This window comes from Salarias fasciatus, chromosome 13, assembly GCF_902148845.1.
Source record: "Salarias fasciatus chromosome 13, fSalaFa1.1, whole genome shotgun sequence".
Taxonomy (NCBI): Eukaryota; Metazoa; Chordata; class Actinopteri; order Blenniiformes; family Blenniidae; genus Salarias; species Salarias fasciatus.
In genome coordinates this window covers 7565056-7583822 of record NC_043757.1, presented here as the reverse complement: position 1 = coordinate 7583822, position 18767 = coordinate 7565056, and the positions used below count along the sequence as shown (strand labels likewise).

Sequence of the window (18767 nt, the reverse complement as noted above, 5' to 3'; positions counted from 1 at the left end):
AACTTGTGTTGTTTGGCATTCAAAACTTTGGACATTTTATCAAATGCTATTACCGAAGTGTTTCTCTCACAAAAGGCTTGTGGAAATTTTCCTGAGTCTGTAGTCGAGTTAAAAGTAGTTCTGTACGGGACTTGATGGTTTGATAATGCCAGTATAATTGGAGGAAAAATCTCTAAAGTCTCAGCCGCCAAATACTTTCCATTGTCAGAAGCAATATTTACATAAACTAATGAGTTTTTGCTCGAAGGACTTGCTTTTTTTTTTTGGTCATTTCAGTCATGGTTTGCTTAAAATAGATAACTAAATTACAGTGGAGATAATTACCAACCTCCTAAATTCCCTACTGCGCCTTAAAGAAACAGAAGCTCAAATAAGGACGCGCACAAAAATGCACGGTGTAAGACTCGGAAAGACAAAGATAGACTCTCCGTTCCCTCAAAAGCTTTGTCATTAGCTTTGGATTCACATTTACATCGTTACATCAAGCGCACTGGCAGGACAGATGAAGCACTGCTCCACCATGTGGATCAATAACTCACGCCTCATTAGCAGTGCCACGCTGCGGCATCACGTCACGTGTCCCGTCGGTCGGCTGCTTTTTATTCCTAAGCAACTTTTCTGCTCAGTCAAAGTGTGAAGCGACACTTCCTGCCTGTCTCAGGTGGTTCGTGTAATTTGCGCTTTGCCTGCCCGGGTGAGGTGTTACCTGAGCACGGCTGTCTCAGGTCCGCGGCGAGGAACAACCTCTCGCTGTAATCAGAAAGTCTCCTCTGACGTGGCTTTATGTGGAGATAATGAGTTAATCATGGGGATAGGGAAATTGAGTGGGATTGCTAATTATGGAGTTAATGCCGCGGAAAGGAGCGGGGGGATAAGAAACCGAGCAGCAGTCCTTCCCAGGTGAGGTGAGACGCGTGTGGGGGGGCCGCGACATCTGTACCGCCTCATGTGTGAGGACAGAAACATGTGAGTGTGTGTGGGTGTGTGCACGTGGATGAGTACCTGCGCACGTGTTGGCTTATTATGAACATTTGCAGTCACCAGTAACTAAAGAGTCATTATAAAACAGATGCGTCGCAGACCCCTGGTAAGGCGCGCTCAATAGGTCGCATAGAACCTCAACAGCAGGTCTCCACACACACACACACACACACGGTCTGCCATCAGTTTGCAGCAACATTGATTGTGCATCCCAGATACCTAAATTCACACTCCTGAACAAAAACAGCATCAAGACAGTGGTTCCAAGACGATCACAAAAAGCAACCGAGGCATGAATGTGAATGATGAGCAGCACTATTCAAAATATCTGGTCTGAAAAAACACAAAATATCAAGTTACTAGAAGTTTATGTTCATGTTTGGAATTACATAGAAGATTAGAAGCTCCAGTCACTCCTCTAACACAGTTTTATGCGTCAGGAATTAAATTAATAAATAAGAAAAATGATAGAAAGATAAATTTAATAAGACCGTGATGAATTCTTCTTAGTTGTAGCAGTGAACATTACAATTAATTTCCCATATTCATGCCTGAATGCACTCCAGAAGGGTGCAGTCTTCCCCCATCTTGGGGTCACTGGTTGCCCTTTCGAGTACGACGTATTAAGTGATGTACATTACTCTGAGGCCAAGACCAATTACACACGATCCACCAGCCAGACATGGCTCAATTCAAGTCAGTGTTATTTATACAGCATCAATGACAATATGTATGAAATATACCATCACTGTGACCTTAGAGCCAGACAACTCTGTAGTGTTTGTTGGCTGGGTGAAGTTTGCATGATTTCTGGTTTCTGTCGGTTTTCCAAATCCAACACAATCCAAACACACTCCTTTTTATCGGGTGACTCCATGTCAAAACCCAAATCATTCTGCATCGACAGTCTCGCATTTTCAAGATCTCTCAGAGACTTCTGAAGAAGAGGTTGAACGTCACAGAGCTTGATTTCCTGTAAACTCCGTGAGACATGTCAGGTCCACTGAATCTCTCGTCGGTTTCATTTCAAAACAGCTTTAAGTTTCTTCTTCTGAGGCTGGAACTTGAGTCACGACTTTCAGCATGCCGCGGTTTGGTAAATACATTGGATGCAAGTTGGGAAGTGGCTTGTTTTTATCCTCGCTCTGCACCTGCAGCTTAATTGACGCCGTCGGTGCGGCATCATCTTCTCTTTCTTTCACACTCATCAACACCTTAGCCAATTAACTACATTGCCACTCTGGGAAGCGGGGTGCTGAGGCTAACCCTTCTAGAATGGCGCCATAACCAGCCGCTCACTGTTCCCCCCCACCCCCGGCTCAGCCCACCAGATGGCGGAGGGACGGATCCATCATCGCTTGTAAGGAGTGTCACGTCCGTTGGCCATCTTGGCGTGGCGCTGGCGGCGCCCCGGGGTGTGTCCGAGCCAAACCCGTCCCCGCGCCAGGGATCACGCACATGTCAGCTGTTGGGCCTCCAAAGTGCTGCAGCTGCAGATGCTGCTCATTTGCAGGTTAATGTATTTTGGGGGAAGAGTTGTGTCAGAGTGTCGGTGAGTGAGGCGAGCCAGCCGTCTAATTAGAGCAGAGCAGATTAGACGGAGTGATGCTCTTTTTTTCAGTGGCGTTGAAGTGGCGGGTTCTTACCGTGAGAATCTTGTTGTTGTTTACTGTGGTGGTTCGTCTCTTGCAGGCGTATTGAGAAACCGTGAGCAGGGGAGTGGATGAAGTACCGTCTGGCAGCGCGGGCGAAGTGTCCTGTGCAGAGGCATAACCGGAGAATAATGAACACATGTGAACTCAGTCATGTCCAACCCTAACGACCATCCATCTTCAAGATGAGCTCCGTCCAGCTTCACGGGAAACAGGCAAAGGTCCCGAATACAAACTGGACAAGGAAACGGTCCGTCACTCAGGGTGAGTTTGTAAAACAACCAAAATGTAATGTGCATAGGAAAAGTTTTTTGGACATTTCTCTTTGTTTTGCACCTGAAGGTTTCATTAAAATTGGCCTTGTGTCATCATTCTTCTTTGTAATTGTGTGGTTGTGCACCACAGTAAGGAAAAACTTAAAAGTTTCAATTTTAAAGGTTATCATGCCAGTATTTTACCGGTCTGACCCACTCAAGATGAAGTTGGACTGCATGTGTCCTCTCAACTAAATGTGTTTGACATCTGGACTTAAAAAATGTCAGTATAATCTTTAAAATTTCAAATGAAATTTGTTGAAAAGCATTAAACTGTTCAGAAGAACACACAATTTACTATTTCTCTTATTTGATTGCCCTAAAATGGAAATCCAATAACTGGAAGGGGAGTTGTGCTTTACAAAAGGCAGGTAACATAGCTGTGTAAAGAAGACCCACAAAGCCATGGACAGAACATGCAAACTCCGTAGTAAGTCTCTGAACCCTGACTCGATCTTGCTGTGAGGCTGGAGCGCTATCGGACCAACATCAAGAAACAACCGTATTTGATCCTGAACTGTTGAGGGGCTAAACATGAAAGGCTGTTCCTGACAAACACAATGCAAAGAGTTCAAATTGAATTACTTAAAAATGTAGCTGTTTGCCTCGGAGAAGTTATTTTTATGACTGTGCGTCTCCAGGGCAACAGGCTAATGACACTCATCTCACAGTCTGGTGGCATCCAAATCCATTACGCTAGCTAACCCGTGGCATTGCAAATCTGCTTGCCATCATCCAATTTGCCTCCTGTAAATTGCCTTTTCATTCTATGAAGAAATGGTTCCCCATGTGTAATATATGTGTCAAAAGGATTACCAATGTAATATTAATATTCTTGCAGACAATTAGACATCACAAAAGGGAACATTGTGTCCATAAAATTACCCATGGATTGGGGTGGGAGAGTGATCCTGAGAGGATGGGAGGGAGAAGAGGAGGATGAGGAAGATGGAGAGATTGCGGCGACGCAGTGTTGGCTGGGACCGGAGCGGCGAGAGGAACAGAGGTGCCTCAAAAAAGATAATGAAAAGAGCTGGTACCTCTCACACTGCTGGGCTGAATCAATCAGTGAGGGAGTGAAGAAAAAAAAAAAGTTCATCATTTATTCTTTGCCAGGAGCCTTTTCTGTTCTCAAAAAAAAAAAAAAAAAGAAAGAAATAACTTTGAATACATTTCACGGCACAATTTTTCTGCCAATCAAAAAGTACAACTGCCACAGAAACTCGCTAACTGTGTTCCATCGGAATACAACAGGCGGTGAAGAGTGGGCTGGCTCCTCGTCGGCCGTTTACTTAATCCAATATGGGATTGTTGGCCCACAGAGACGACGTCTGTGCATCAGCATGCAGGGGTTGATTTCCCCCCCATCTGGGCCCAGTTATGATCACCATGTGGAAGCTCTCAGGCTGATCTCCCACCCAACTCCCTTTCCAACCTTTGCTTGTGTGCCGCTTCATTTCTCCAAGCAGTTTGCTATTTAATGTAGCAAAAGTTTGAACCAATTAGCCAGAATGCCTTTCTTGAACGAGAGTTTTCAAGTTAGAAACACTCACCCGTTCAAAAAGTTCAGCAAGTCGTTTAAATCTGTGACTTGACTGAGTTTTAGTCTCCGTTTACACAACATTTCAAGTGCAAATGCAGCATCTTGGTGTTTCCACACCTCTAACTGTGAGTGTCTCTTGGACGAATGAGGCCCGAATATCTCTAGAGTAAACTCCATTCTGCAGCTTTCATCAACTATGTCCATCTTTCAGCCATGACCCAATGTTGAGACAAAAGCTTTAGTTAAAGGTGCTGTAGGCAGGATTCGGCATCTCCGCCATCTTGCTTAGGTTTGACCCATCTAAGATGGCGATTTGAAACCCAGCACAGCCAATCCTGTCCTGTTTTCTCTGACATCACGCCCTTACGCAAGTTAAGCCCCTCCCACAAGAACGTGCGACGAACGCCCCTCGACCAATCAGGATAGAGCCTCAGGGGCTCTTCTGATTGGTCAAAGATACCTGGAGCTGTCGAGATTCCTTTTCAGCTCAGAACAGAGACAGATGGAAACGCTGCGCCCTCGCGGTAGTGCAATTATGCTACACTCCTAAAGGATTATCAATGGGTACTCTAACATTTAATCCAAAGAAAACACAGAAAAATTAGCACTGACTAGCAAAATCCTGCCTACAGCACCTTTAATGCTGAAGCACAGGGCAGAGAGAGACAGCAGCTGCACAACTGTTTTCATCTAAGAGAAAAAATAACAAGCTTCAGTTACTCATTTCAATTTACTATATAACAACAGTACGGCTGGCCTTGGGAAATCCGGTTTTAATTACAGTGTTGTAGTGTGTAGCACTCCCACCGCAAAGCTAAACTTTCCTCGGTTCACCCCAGGCTCGGGGGCTTTTCTGTGCAGAGTTGAAATGTGGTACGTCCACAGTCCAAAAACATGTGCTTGATTTTGATTCCTTGCAATAAAACTGATGATAGATGTAGCAGTAGCTCATCGTTCTGCGTTTGCCCTTTTCTCAGGCAGATCTGCCTTTACCGGACGAGGTAAGAAATCAATTGCATGACATTGTACTCTAAAAATGTGTCTTCTGTTCAAAATAGATCTTCATCTGAATGGCTCCTTTCAGTAAAGGTGAACTCAAGACTACATCTGATGCACTTTCAACGCATCGCCAGAGAGGAGCTGGCCCACTCCTGTACTGTCCCCCCCCCCCCCCCCCCCCCCCCGGCATTAATTCCCCTCACGTAGGCGAACGAGTGCACACAGGTGAGTTAATGAAATCCTCTCGGGCCACCAAGCGGGGCAAAGGTCACCGAGGTTCCCACCTCCTGAGGGAAGCTTCTTGCCCCTTCACGCCCACTCAATATCTCCCTCGTCTCTTCCTTTCGACTCCTAGACTCTTCGAGTTAAAAGCAGGGGCGTTGTAAAAACCCAAATCCCCAGCAATCAGTTCTGCTTTCCCTCCTTTAGCGCACACTATTCTTACATCTCGCCACATCTCCGATTAAACGGACTGAACAGACTCTGCACAAACCAAGAACTAATGGAAAATATTACATTTCAATGGCTTTAATACTTAAAATTCCTCCCTGACTTGCTGTAGAATATTTATGATGGTAAAACACGTTGCATCTCCAGACTATCATGAAACGCCCGCAGGCAAATGCGCCCGAGAAGTAACCCGTTTGGGGAATCTTTTATCTGTACATGGTAGCTCCTTAAATGGATTTATCACTCATAAAAAACAATCTACTGGAAGCGGCGCGCACATAAACGCCACGTCGCGTTACCTGGTTGAGGGGCTGCGTGACTAAACGAGCTCAGAGGTGGGCTCTGCTCGTGGTTACCGGGGGAGACGGGTCAATAAATGTCAGCATGGCATCATTAGTCCTTCTGCTAATGATGCAGTCACAGGATGCATGCTTTTTTTTTTCTGGGGAAGGTAAAATGGCAATTTTTACTTGTGACCGCTACAATCTGAGGCTGTCTGGAGGAAACATCGATGGACTCCAGCTAACCAAAGTGTTTCTTTTTTCTTTTTTTTTTCCTGCAGTCCCTGTTGTGGAAGGAAAAGGAAGACAACATATTTCTTTATTTTGGATCCATATGTTGGAAAGCCCCGGTAGCACCGTTCACGGGGGAAAATATGCGAGCGTCTGCGAGCCTGCGTATGCGTCTCTGTTAGCGGGCCGCTCAGAGCCCTGACATCCAGCTGATGGGTTCATTTGACACTCCCACGCAATACGGAGGATGTTTCTCTTGCTATCAGCGAGGTGAAATGCGGTGCGATGAGCAGAGATGTGTCCTCTTTTTAAGAGCCACCTGTCAGGGGGAGGGTTGACATTATAGAAATACAGACAGAAAAACAATAGAGGCAATATATGCATGGCAAAGCAGCAGAATATACCGAGGACTCCTCTGTAAATTCATAAAAAGTGTTAACTAACAGTGTTTGCTCATAGTCTCTGCTTGGCTTTAGTGCCATCTAGTGCTGACCCTTTATCTGTAGATATTTCTGAAGGCTTTATGTCTCACACACACACACACACACACACACACACACACACACACACACACACACACACACACACACACACACACACACACACACACACACACACACACACACTCACACACACCTCAATAAGGTGTCTGGTCTCCACAGCAACAGGTTTTCCCTCCTTCATGCTGTCAGTGAACCAGCTGATGCCCAGCACATGCATGGCGGGTAGATTCTTCACGTCGCGTCCTCTCAGCCACGTCCAAAGAGATGAAGCCTGGCAATCCTCAGACACCACGTGAGTGACCGCATCGCTGCGGGCGAGAGAGAAGGAGGGCTTTGTTCAGCGCCGTCAAGCAGTTTTCAGACCTGACTCTGTAATGCATAACAGTATAATATAGATGCATGTGCTTTAATTATGATTTGTGATTTTTAATCCAGTGACTCAGAAGGCTTTTTACCTTTCACACAGGTCTGGGATTTTTCAAAATTAAATCTTGCCATCCTCAATAAAAAAGGTCCTTTGGACTTTTTTTTTTTTCCACTTTTTAACTTACACAATGCTTTTAGTTAAACCTGACCGGCGTTCTTTAATACAGTGTTTTGTGTTATTTACCAAGGCAGACTGACAAATGTAAAAAGATCCAGACTCATCAAAGTAGGAACTGGATCCTTTATAACTGGACCCTTCACCATATCACAACACCTGGACTCTTTAAACCACATGCATTTGGAAAATAGTTTGAAATCCTGAAAAAATAAAGTCACTTGAGACGTCCGACTTTAAAAACAAGAAGAAAAACTCAGTTTTGAGTGGAAATTTGAATATTCATGATAAATAAACACCAATTTGCACATTTTTGAGAACTTGGTGAATTATTTATTTGTTGGTTAGTTCACTTTATCAGGACAGCATGGGTGTGGTTTTATCAGCCGCAGCAGCGGCGCAGCTTCTTGCTTCTGGCTCTGATTTTGAGTTACATGCTGTAAATCGGAGTGTTGCAGAGAAAATGTGATCAAAGCTGGTGGAACTGAAAAAGAAAATATGTTTTAGCAGGCCTTAAAGTCGATGGATTTAGGAAAACAGACAAAAATGAGGAAATTAATCATTAAAGCTGATTCTGCTGAAAAGATATAAGACCAGAATAATTATCTAAAAGGGCTCAGAGTGACAAGATGTACACAACAATTAGTCACAACATTACAACCATTATGTATTACATTGTGCAGGACTCTGCAGGACTCTGCAGAACCCTGACGTGGTCTAGCTTTTAATGAAACGTACTCTGACGTTGATCATAGCACAAAAGTGAGCAGATCTCCATCCTGCTGTGGCTCAGACGCACTTTGACAAATGCTGCTATAAGATGTCGAATGTGGCTGCACGTCTTTTAAGCTCTGAAAGATGTAAGATGTGACCTTCAGCAGTCATCGTCCAAAGGCCAGGCCATTAGATACCAACCTTACAGGTCTGTGACCAACAGATGTCGTGATTCAGTTATTTATCCATCAAAAATTCACAGTTTGGCCCATCACCCTCAAAACTCTTGTATGTTTTTAACTTTTGAGTGGACAGTATCCCTGTGTTCTTCAGATTTTATGTTGTACATATGCTTTGTCTTTAATTTATCATTTATAGGAGTGTTCTCTGTTTTTCTTGTCACTTTCCTGCTGTGACAGTGTACATTTCCCCCTGCGGGACTAATAAAGGATTTTCCACTTTCAACAACTTTCAACTTCTAAAACGCCTTCTAACTTTCTACCAGTCATTATTTCAGATGAAACCTTCTGGTTACATTTCTTGAATTTCCCTCTCTTAAATCACTTCAATGCATTTCCAGCCTACATTTTGACCTGAATGACTGAGAATCCTTGCAAAAGTAAAATCCTGGAATGTGCTGCAATTCCTTGGATTATTTGAATCGAAGGTCTCATTAAGTGGCTCAAACTTAGAAAATCTGTCGGATCTTGGGGTCTGCACGGTTGCAAGTGGAGCTTTCACACAGCGGCTCGGATCTCGGCATTGCAGCCTTGCTTTAGCTGTTCTGGGATCGACAGGGTAAACAACAATCACCACACACCCTCGGTGCCTCTCTCCACCGTTTGATAGCTGAAGTCACTCAACCGGTGCCTCCTTCATCTCCGCGGAGACACTCAGAGCAGAGTTTTTATCACGTCCCTCCTCTGCTCTGCTTCCTGCCACTGCATCTAACTACCGTACCCAATCAGGGCGCCCAGCCGTGCATAATTACCCTCAGCATGCCCCTCCTCTTCCCCTCCCGGCGGGAGTAAATCAGTGGAAAGACTCCTTAAGGAAGGTCCCGGCAGAGCTCAGGCTGAGGCCTAATTGGCCAGATCATAGTCAAAACTAAGCCTCTGTCTTCTACTAGTACGGCCAATGATAGTTCATGGTTTGAAAAAAAAAAAAATCCCTCCTGAGCATGAAGGCATTGGCAGGGAGGAACATTGAGATATCTAAACAACACAGCCATTATCTCCAAAAGCTTGAAAATCTTGTGGTGAGAACAGTTGCCGAAGCACAGTTACAGAGATTTGGCTGACGAATTCCCTCTCAAGTCATGAGGGGTTGAGCTGATATGTTGGAACAAGACTGAAGATCATAAGAGAGGAGGGGGAAAGAAGTCTCTCTTGGAGCAATGTTTACCTAGATACAATCTTTCCACGAATTTTTGGAAGCTTATCTGAATGTGTGAGCTGCACAGAATGCAAAACGGCAGACTGACATGCAAATGAGCAAGAAAGTGAGTCCAGCACCAGATTGTGCTTCCCAGAATCAGTGAGACTCGGAGCCCAGACACAAGGACGGGCTAAAGTCAATGGGCTTTGATATGGAGAACTCTCTCGAGTTGTCTCTCTTGCCCTGTTCCTGTCAGTACTACCCTCCTTTCCCTTCCAAAAGTGAAAACCAACAAGCTGATCAAAGGCCGAGTGTGTCCAGAACAGATTTTCCCAGCATGGCAGCGTTTCCTCTGTTTGACTTTTTCAGCTGCTCTTCCTCATGGAGATGCACATGGTAACTGCAGGAACTAAAGAAAAGACCATGCATTGTGATAATCAAATAACTTAAATAATTCCTAAAGGCCCCATTGAATGAAGAATAAATTACCCTCATTTTTATCTCCTGTCTACAGGCTATTTGTTATCAACTTGAGCTGTGCCAAATAATTGTCGAAAGGTTATTATTAGAATATTTTCACATCAGATTTTCTCCTTTTCTCTTATCGTAAAACATGTCAAGTGTCTGATTATTCATATAGTGCTCGAGGGCCTTCGCTAATTCTGCTGCCAATAGAAATATTGGGTCAAACTTTTGTGCCCCTCCACTCCCCAAAGGCTGCATCGTGGGGCTTCAGCCAAAACATCACAGTGAAGCCAAACATATCGACTGTGATGAGCATAAAAAGCAGCCTTCAGAATAAAACGCTGGGTCTGATATCCAGTCAACAAAGTGTGTTATTATGATTCCGAATTGCTTTTTAATAAACTTTGAATAAATACCGGTAATCAAAGGTGGACGTTGAGATGTGGTTTTGAGTGAGTTTGTATGCAGTGTGTTTCAACATTAAAAATGAGACTTCCTGGTTGGATGGTTGGATTACTCTTACAGTGACTCTCAACGCTAAAACTACAAAGTCCCAGGACAATAGGAGGCATGAAATTCTGGACATTGCTTGTGCCATGGTGTGCATGTGTAGTCGCAGTTTTTCAGGAAAGTTGCGCCTTCCCCCATAAGCACTGAGCCAGAGTTGGAAAGTTTGCAAAAAGTTGCATTTTCACTGTTTTTCTCATGTAAACAGACACCTAAAACATGAAGAATATCAGATTTACTGCCAAATAGTTGTCTTCTCTCACCAAACAGGAGAATTCTAATTGTTAGTCATGTCTCTACACATAAAAACAAAAGACATGGTTTTGACACTGTGGGATATAATAAAAGCTATCGTACGTAGGCTCTCCAGAGACACTTGTCAGCCTCACAGGAAATCGACCCAAACACAGACACCTGGATAAACACAAAAGCCATCTTCAATCCAGATCCCGATTCAAAAACAAATCTCACGCGAAGCGTTAGAACAAAAACAGAGTCCAGATCTAAAACAAAATAACAACCAAACACGGGAACAGATGGCGGTGCGAAGACTGCGGGAAAAGCAAGACTTACTGGAAGATCAACAGAAAGAACGACAGATGGACGGACGGGAGGACAAGGTGCGACACGCACTCGCAGGAGAGGTAAACAATACACAGCTGGAACAATCAGGGGCGGGGCTGATCAACTCCAGAACACACACCAGGGGGAGCCAGGGGAAGCAGACTCAGGATCGCACAAGGACTGAATGGAAAAGTACAGAGAATAAGGGAAGTCAAGCTCTTTGAAACTTCACGGCATGATAGTGCACAAAATGAAACAAGCAGCAAAAAGGAAATCCACTGAATGATCACTAAAGCATGAACATCTGTGGTCATAATGAGCAATTTGGCAAAAAGGTTGGCGCAAGCCAGCAGGCTTTAGCAGCGAGCTACAAGCTAGCTACGCCCACGGTGGCGTCCATATTTACTGGATGTGTGCAGAGCCTCGTGGACGGCGCCGCCACCACAGCTTTTTGCCTTGCTCCCAGGTGGGGCGGTCCGCTCGTGAATTCATCAGTGCGTCTGTCAACACGCCTCATGACGAAGCAGAGCACACCGACCTTTGTGGTCGACCTACTTCCCCTTGCGCTCTTTGCCACACCAAACACTGAGACGGAGGCTGTTGGGAGGTGTGTGTAGAATCAAAGCAGAGGTGGTTCTTAGCTTTCGGGCATCGTCTGCATATGAAACAGGAATTCAGCTTAACGGATCTAAAGCAAGAAGCAGATGAGAGCTGGTTTCTCGGCCCAGCGGATGGAAAAGACTGCTTGATGGAAGCAGGGTTAACATAGGAGTAGGACTGTGTGCAAAATCCGCAACTAATAATTTACTTCAGCATCAGCAACATCAGTCTTTAGTCATTTGCATGCATGTCCTTTCAACAGTTGTGCTGGATAAACATATGTAAGTCAATTTCTTCATTAATTATCTACAAGAATCAATTAAAATTGAAAATTGTTACTTCTTGTAAAAGAGTGCAAAAAACTGAAATGAATTACAAACCTCATTTTGAAAAACAAAATGAAAAAAAAATCAATAAATAAAAGTTATATTTTGTTTTACTACTTTCCATCAGAAAATAAAACATAGCTCAGTTGTGGGAAGACATACAAGAGCACAAAACATGTATTGTTCATTGAGTGGTGGAATGATAAGCAGATAAAACTTCTCAACTCTTTCAGTAAAGGAGTCCATGCTGTAGAAATTTAGAAAAAAAATGCTGTATCTTTTAAAATCTTGAGTAAATATATTCACAGCATCACAACAAACTTTTTTTTTTTTACTGATATTACTGTATTTTTGCCGTTCCTGGCCTTTGGCTTTTTCTGTTTGGCTAGAGGAATAGCAGACGTGTTACTGCCCTGGTGTTTCAGTCTCCGTCTTTCTCCTCTCTCTTGAGCGGTTGAGTGTGGCCAAAGTGTGTCAGGTGAAGAGTTAAAAGACTGGATGTGGTGGCATTTTGCTCTGACCTCCTTCTCTCTTTGAAAAACTTCTGTTTGAGTCCAGTTTTGTTTGCTATCTGTAGCCTTATCTGTCTTGTATGATGCTCTAAGTCTTTCTAATAAATCCATTGGGCTCCTTTTATGTTGCATGTTTAGAATCAAAGCATTAAACTGAAACATTGGTGGTCATGATTGAATGACTTTAGATGCTCTGACCTGAAGGTCATAGCATTTCTTGAACATGTTTAAAATTTCATTGTTTGTATTGTTGCCTCGCACTAAAAAAAACTGACTGTTTCAATGTAAAGGTCGACAGATTCCTGTGATCACCTGGCCTGTGCCGCCTGGCCACTCAAGGTTCTTCGCGAAACGCTTGTGTGTATGTGATCGTCTGTTTATCTGTTTATCACTGATTTGATAGTCTTCCACAAATGCAGCCTTTTCCAAAACCTTCTTCTTCTCAGAATCAATATCCAAAGCTCAGAAATCAAGTTTCATTATATTCAGACCCGTCAGTCAGCCCGATGGACAAAACAGGATGTCCCTATTTCTCTAAGGCCAAGATGATACAATCAAAACAAGTGTGTGTGTGTGTGTGTGTGTGTGTGTGTGTGTGTGTGTGTGTGTGTGTGTGTGTGTGTGTGTGTGTGTGTGTGTGTGTGTGTGTGTCTAATGCAAAACAACATTTAATGCTGTTCAACAATCATCCAGGACATTCATGTCGATTGTTGGATCCATGTTCACCGGTATCAGAACTGCAATTTAGAGAAGTGAGAAGCGTGTGTGTGTGTGTGTGTGTGTGTGTGTGTGTGTGTGTGTGTGTGTGTGTGTATTTCTGACCATATGCTCCAGGCTGTGTGCCTATAACTTGTGTAAAACCAGATATGGGCGGTGTTCTATCAAGCTGCAGCTGATATCAGTTTTGTCGGCTTGCAGAATTCGTGTCAGTTTGAGGCGGGCACGCTCCACTTCCTGACGGTGGTTTCAAACAATTGTATCAAGCCAAGTGTAACCGTAGGAGCGCTCAAGCTGTGTTTCTGGGAATGCTGCCATGGCCAAGCTGGCGCACGGCTGGCAGGCACGCTCTCACACACACACACACACACACACACACACGCACACACACAGTGTTCGTGCCATTTCTCTCTCTTTTTTTTTTTTTTTTTTGGATAGAAGTTAAATCATATGCTTAAATTCAACCAGTTTTTACCTGAAGGTGTCTTGAAAACAGCAACACCTGATCGTAAAAAGGTTGATTTTTTTTTTTTTTTTTTTTTTTTTTTTTTATAGGTTGCATCAACAGTATCGCCGGCCTCAAACAGTCCCGCCTCTGAAGCGCTGTCGGTGTCAAGCGGGGGCCTTCTGCTGCGCTCACAGTTTGGGATTTAAAAGATACTTCCAATTAGAGACGGAGAAAATGACAAATGCACGCTGTTTCCATAATTACCGCACAATAGATGATTCATCGTGGCTCAGAACAAGCACACAGAACATCACATCTTAAGTGCGACTTGACAAAAACCGAAAAAAGAAAAAAAAAAACCCAACTTTTGCCAAACTCATTAAAAAAGTTTTGTGTGTGCTTTGTTACCTTTCTTCTAATGTTCGGAAGCTTCCTCACTGCCAGGCAGTGGAGACGGTTCCTTAACCTCTCTGTCCTTTACTTAAACATATTTGTGTTGGAGCGGTGAGTTACGACTCGGGGGGGAAATCCACCGAGGTGAGGCAGAGGCACGATAAATGTCCTAACCTTTCTTAATTACCTCTTCTCAGGACTGTAGTCGTTCTCCAATTACCTGCAAGGACAATACTTTCTGCAATTAGAAACGCAGCAGAAGTCCGAATGTAACTGTGAGCCGAGTGCAAATATCTCAGGGAGGATTGTATCTTCAATACAGCCATGCACCAAACGCTGTCTGTTAAAGGAATAATTCTTTTTTTATGTCCACATTCATACTATAGGTACACACTAGATTGTGGTATAAAATAATAACCACTAGAAATTAAATGGGAAATTAGGAATCAATAAAGTGATGTGCAGCTTCAGAATAGTTTCATTAAAAAGTCATTCATGTGTCGTTCTCTCCAGGATGCTTTAATGTGTACACAGTTGTGTTTTCTGTAGGTTTCCTTTGGCTGTCAGCACTGTGGGAAAGACAGTTATCTGGATGAAAAACTGGTTTATAATGATGATTAGTTATTTTAAACATGTAGATCTGTGTCAGCTCCTTCTAGTGGCAGATAAGGTAATGGTATCCATGATGTTTTTTAATAAAATTTATCGAAAAATATATAAAATTATCAAAATTTTGCAAAATTCAGAATGAAAAATTCAAAAATTTTGAAATAATAAGTCATCTCTACACCTGATATAAACTCGCCCATGCCATGCCTAGAAGGGAGAAGAAAGAAAATATATTTATATTTTCAATCTTTTAATCCAAAGGAAAGAAAATGTTTATTTAGGAATGGGAATTCGAGATGGGATATTGATAATATTTTTTTCAAATCTGCTTAAAGATTTGATCCTTTATCGATTTTCTTATTAATTCTCATTTGGAAAAAAAGCACAAGACAGCTTTCGCTGAATGTTACTGTTAGTAACAGCAAGTCAAATGTCGTTAACATGCTGGACAGTGTTAGTTAGTTAGTTAGTTAGTTAGTTAGTTAGTTAGTTAGTTAGTTAGTTAGTTAGTTAGTTAGTTAGTTAGTTGCAGCATTAGCAGCAGAGGACATGCTCTGTGTGTGTACTGCATACTGGTTGGATTTCCTCCCTCTGATGAAATTTCCACTTTGCGAGTATTTCAGGTTGCCCTGTCGTCATCCTTTCTCGTGAAATGCAACCAAACTTTTGAAAGTTTGACCACCACGCGTAAACCTACATAAGCTAGGCACCATTTGCAATATTGGCAAATGATTCCAAGGAATCAAAACACTCGGAACTGGTTCTCCACAAGAACCAGTTTTTGATTCAGAGATAAAGCAAACGCATTTGATACTGAGTTTGTCAGGATGTTGGTTTCTCCTCCGGTGATCATCATGACAACGGACTTAACTGATGCTGAAGCGCACATGCTGTGGATGCTGTGGACTCCGAGGAGAGACAGCAGCTTCGCAACATAGTTCATGTTCCACAAAAGTAAAATTGATTTTCAACTGTGAAACTGATTTTATATTCTGCCAACTGGGACAAACCTTGGAATATGTGGAACAGGCAAACCAAGAATAGACTACTTTCTAAGCAACGTATTTTTACCAAACAGACATCCGCTGTACCAAATGAATCTGCAGGTTTAATCTCTAATACATTATTCACAGCGCCGCTTCCCAAAATTAGAAATAGCTGTTTATTTGGGCTTGAAAGTGAATCTTCATATTTATTTTCTGAGCCAGGCTGCTGGACTATTTTGACCATCCATTTCACAGCAATTACAAGGCGGGCTTGAAAGTCAAACCACGAGGTCAAGCCGCTCAGTCTGGCACCGAAAATACAGCAAAAACGCTCCCTCATCCAGCTCCATTGTGCTCTCCCATTCAGCGGAGCTTTTAGGAGCCGAGCCCGGTTCAGTCGGCGAACAACAAAAAGGCAGAGCTTTCTCCCAACCTGAGGACGTCTTCCACCATGAAGCCCTTCGACCTGGCCAGCTGGGTCAGAAAGCTTCTCCTGCTGCGGCCCATTTTCCTCTCCACCAGGTACAGTCGGACACCCTGGAACCTGACTTCTTCGCGCCCGGGAACGCCGCCGGCCTGCGGCCTCGGCTTCTTCCTCATAGCGGGAGCAGCGCGAGCGCGGAGCATCTTTTCTGGAAGCTACGTCTTCACCTGGGGCTCTGCTTTTGTGGAACTTTAACTCAACTTCCATTCATGAAAAACACCCGCCGCTGTTTATCTCACACTGGTAGCTCTCACTCCTTTTTATTTTGCCAAACAGTGTGTCGGTTGGAGCAGGGTTGGTGAGAGCTGGCAGACAGGAAAAGCCTCTGCCAACAGGTGCTGAGGATTTGGTGTTTACCAAGAACCACCTGCCAAGATGTAATGATTGAGAATGTGTGAGAAAACAACAACTGAAAAAAAAAAAAAAAAAAAGGAAAGTAGCGCACTGTTGGCGTGGTATTATTCCCTTCCAAAAGTTGTTTAGCAAACACACGCTCTGGAGAAGGAGGTAAACACCGCCTGATTCAGTGGCTTCTTCAAAAGCCCGCTCCAAACTTTTCACACTTCTGTGTTTTCCGCCTGCTCGGCTGGAGCCGAGCGTCACTCGGGGGACACGCCTGAATTCCGGTCACCTCTCAAACCCCCTCGCAGCTGTCCCGCCATGTCCGGCTGGTCTGGCCGCTCACCGTCTCATTACGTCCGGACCGAGGCTGCACCATCTGCTCCGCCGCTTTAATTAGCTCTCTGCCCGAATCCACTGTCTTTGTGGGCATTTTCCCTCCGTCTCTCCGGGGTCTACAAGCTCACCCACACTCGTTACAAGTTCTATAGACGCCAACCGACGAAGTTTAGCTGCGTGCATTTTAGAGACACTAAAAATAGATTCAGCCTGATGAGTTCATCCTCTTCTTTTGTTTCAGAAGTAATTGCGGCACGAGAGCGTCAAGTTGTTTTAAGCCCTCTCTTTCCAGAGGTCACCAGTGTGAGGGAGAAGCTTTAAATGGGCCTTTGCTGTAATTATCTCCAATAAAGCTTCTGCTTCAGTACACCAAACAGGAATGATTTGTTGATTTAGAGGGGGGAAGAGGGTAAAATCATTATTCTACATCTAATTACCGTGGCCTCTGTGCTCGTCCTCACTTTAATAAGCACACCTTGCTTCTGTCTGCCCGACTGAAATGATTACACGCCTCTCATTAGCTTGGAGTTCTGGGGGTTAACGGGTGTCGCAGGGCAGACCGCACTAATTGTTTGACTGTTAAGACCCCCGCCAACACCCACCCCCTCCCCTCCAATCCCTCCGCTGTGTGTGTTTGTGTGTGTGAGGCCGCTGGCCTCAGTCCAAGCACAGACCGATGAAATTCTAACTTCCTGAAGACAAATGGCCGTCAGGCTGCCAGCACCGATCAGTGCGATCGCCGCCCATCTATTTCTCCTCCTGGTCTCGGGTGTGTGATGAGATCGTCTGACAATCACCGCTGAGGCGGTTGTGTGAGGCCTCGTGCTGCAGCTACGAAGAAAAAGACAAAACTGTCGGAAATGTGAAGCATTTGACATCACAGACACTGAAAAGTCTCTGCTTGTGCATGATGGGATTTGCAAGTGGAAGCAACAGAATAATTTTTATCTTGTAATTTATCCAGCAGCAGAAGACCAGGGATATCCTCTGGGGGGTAAACATGCAGCCGGGCAGGCGGATCAGTTGGGCCCAGGGGATGACCTCGCAAAGTGTGAAAATCACAAAGGACAGCAAATCAAGCTGGAGTTACAGTAAGGAACATGCCCACGCTCACATTTCAGAGAAGTGTTTTCAGTTAGGTTCAGTTCATATCTTCACAAACTCCTGGGAATAAAAAATAACTCTGTAACGCTCCTACCGAGCTGCAATGCTTCTCTTTAGATGGTTCAGGATAGAACAGATGCAGATTTTTTTTTTCCCCCACTGCTTGTTTACTGCCACAGGAATGAACAGTGAAAAAAAACAGATGTTAAATATTAAACAACTTTAAAAAAATCTCGTAAAGCAACTTAAACCTGATAAAAGCTGCAGAATTCAGTGGTCATTTTGAGGTTTTCTAAAGCACACAAGCCTCATTCAGCGATTTGTCCAGCTAGAACTGTGGTTAGCTCATCTTTTAAAGGCGTTCGGAGAGAGATAAAGGGATGCACAAGGTGGTGAAGGGGAAGGGGCCTGAAATCAGTGGCAGCATTCAGCCCTCGCTGAAAACACTCAGTTTGTGTCGGTTCATATAAAGTGTCACAAAAGCACCAGCTCTTTTTGACTTCCTGCATTTTTTAAAGCAAGCCCACTGAGCATCAAACGTGGAAATGAAAATAATAAATCTTCCAGCCTGAAGGGAAGTCTTATTATCCTGTGTTTATCCAAAGAGCTGCAGTTTTGTATCATCAATATTTCTGACTGAGGATTCTTCTTAACAAAGGCTGAACTGAAGCATAAACCCACCAACAAGAACACTCACATGAAAGAGAAGAGAAATTGCTGGTACACGTCATTGTTAAACTAGTGTGTAGTGTGTGTGTGTGTGTGTGTGTGTGTGTGTGTGTGTGTGT

At 43.8% G+C, this 18767-nt stretch overlaps 1 protein-coding gene across 1 annotated transcript in view; it reads right to left on the bottom strand.

Annotated features, from left to right (window-relative positions):
- LOC115399244 (DNA nucleotidylexotransferase-like) overlaps window positions 1–16340 on the bottom strand; it is a 65092-nt gene extending 48752 nt beyond the window's left edge. The window contains exons 1-3 of the mRNA XM_030106524.1: window positions 16147–16340; window positions 7088–7262; window positions 2628–2738 (exon numbers count right to left, since the gene is read on the bottom strand). Coding sequence (XP_029962384.1) covers window positions 2628–2738; window positions 7088–7262; window positions 16147–16340 — 480 coding nt within the window. The remainder of the gene's footprint in view (window positions 1–2627; window positions 2739–7087; window positions 7263–16146) is intronic.
- Window positions 16341–18767: the final 2427 nt, after the last annotated feature.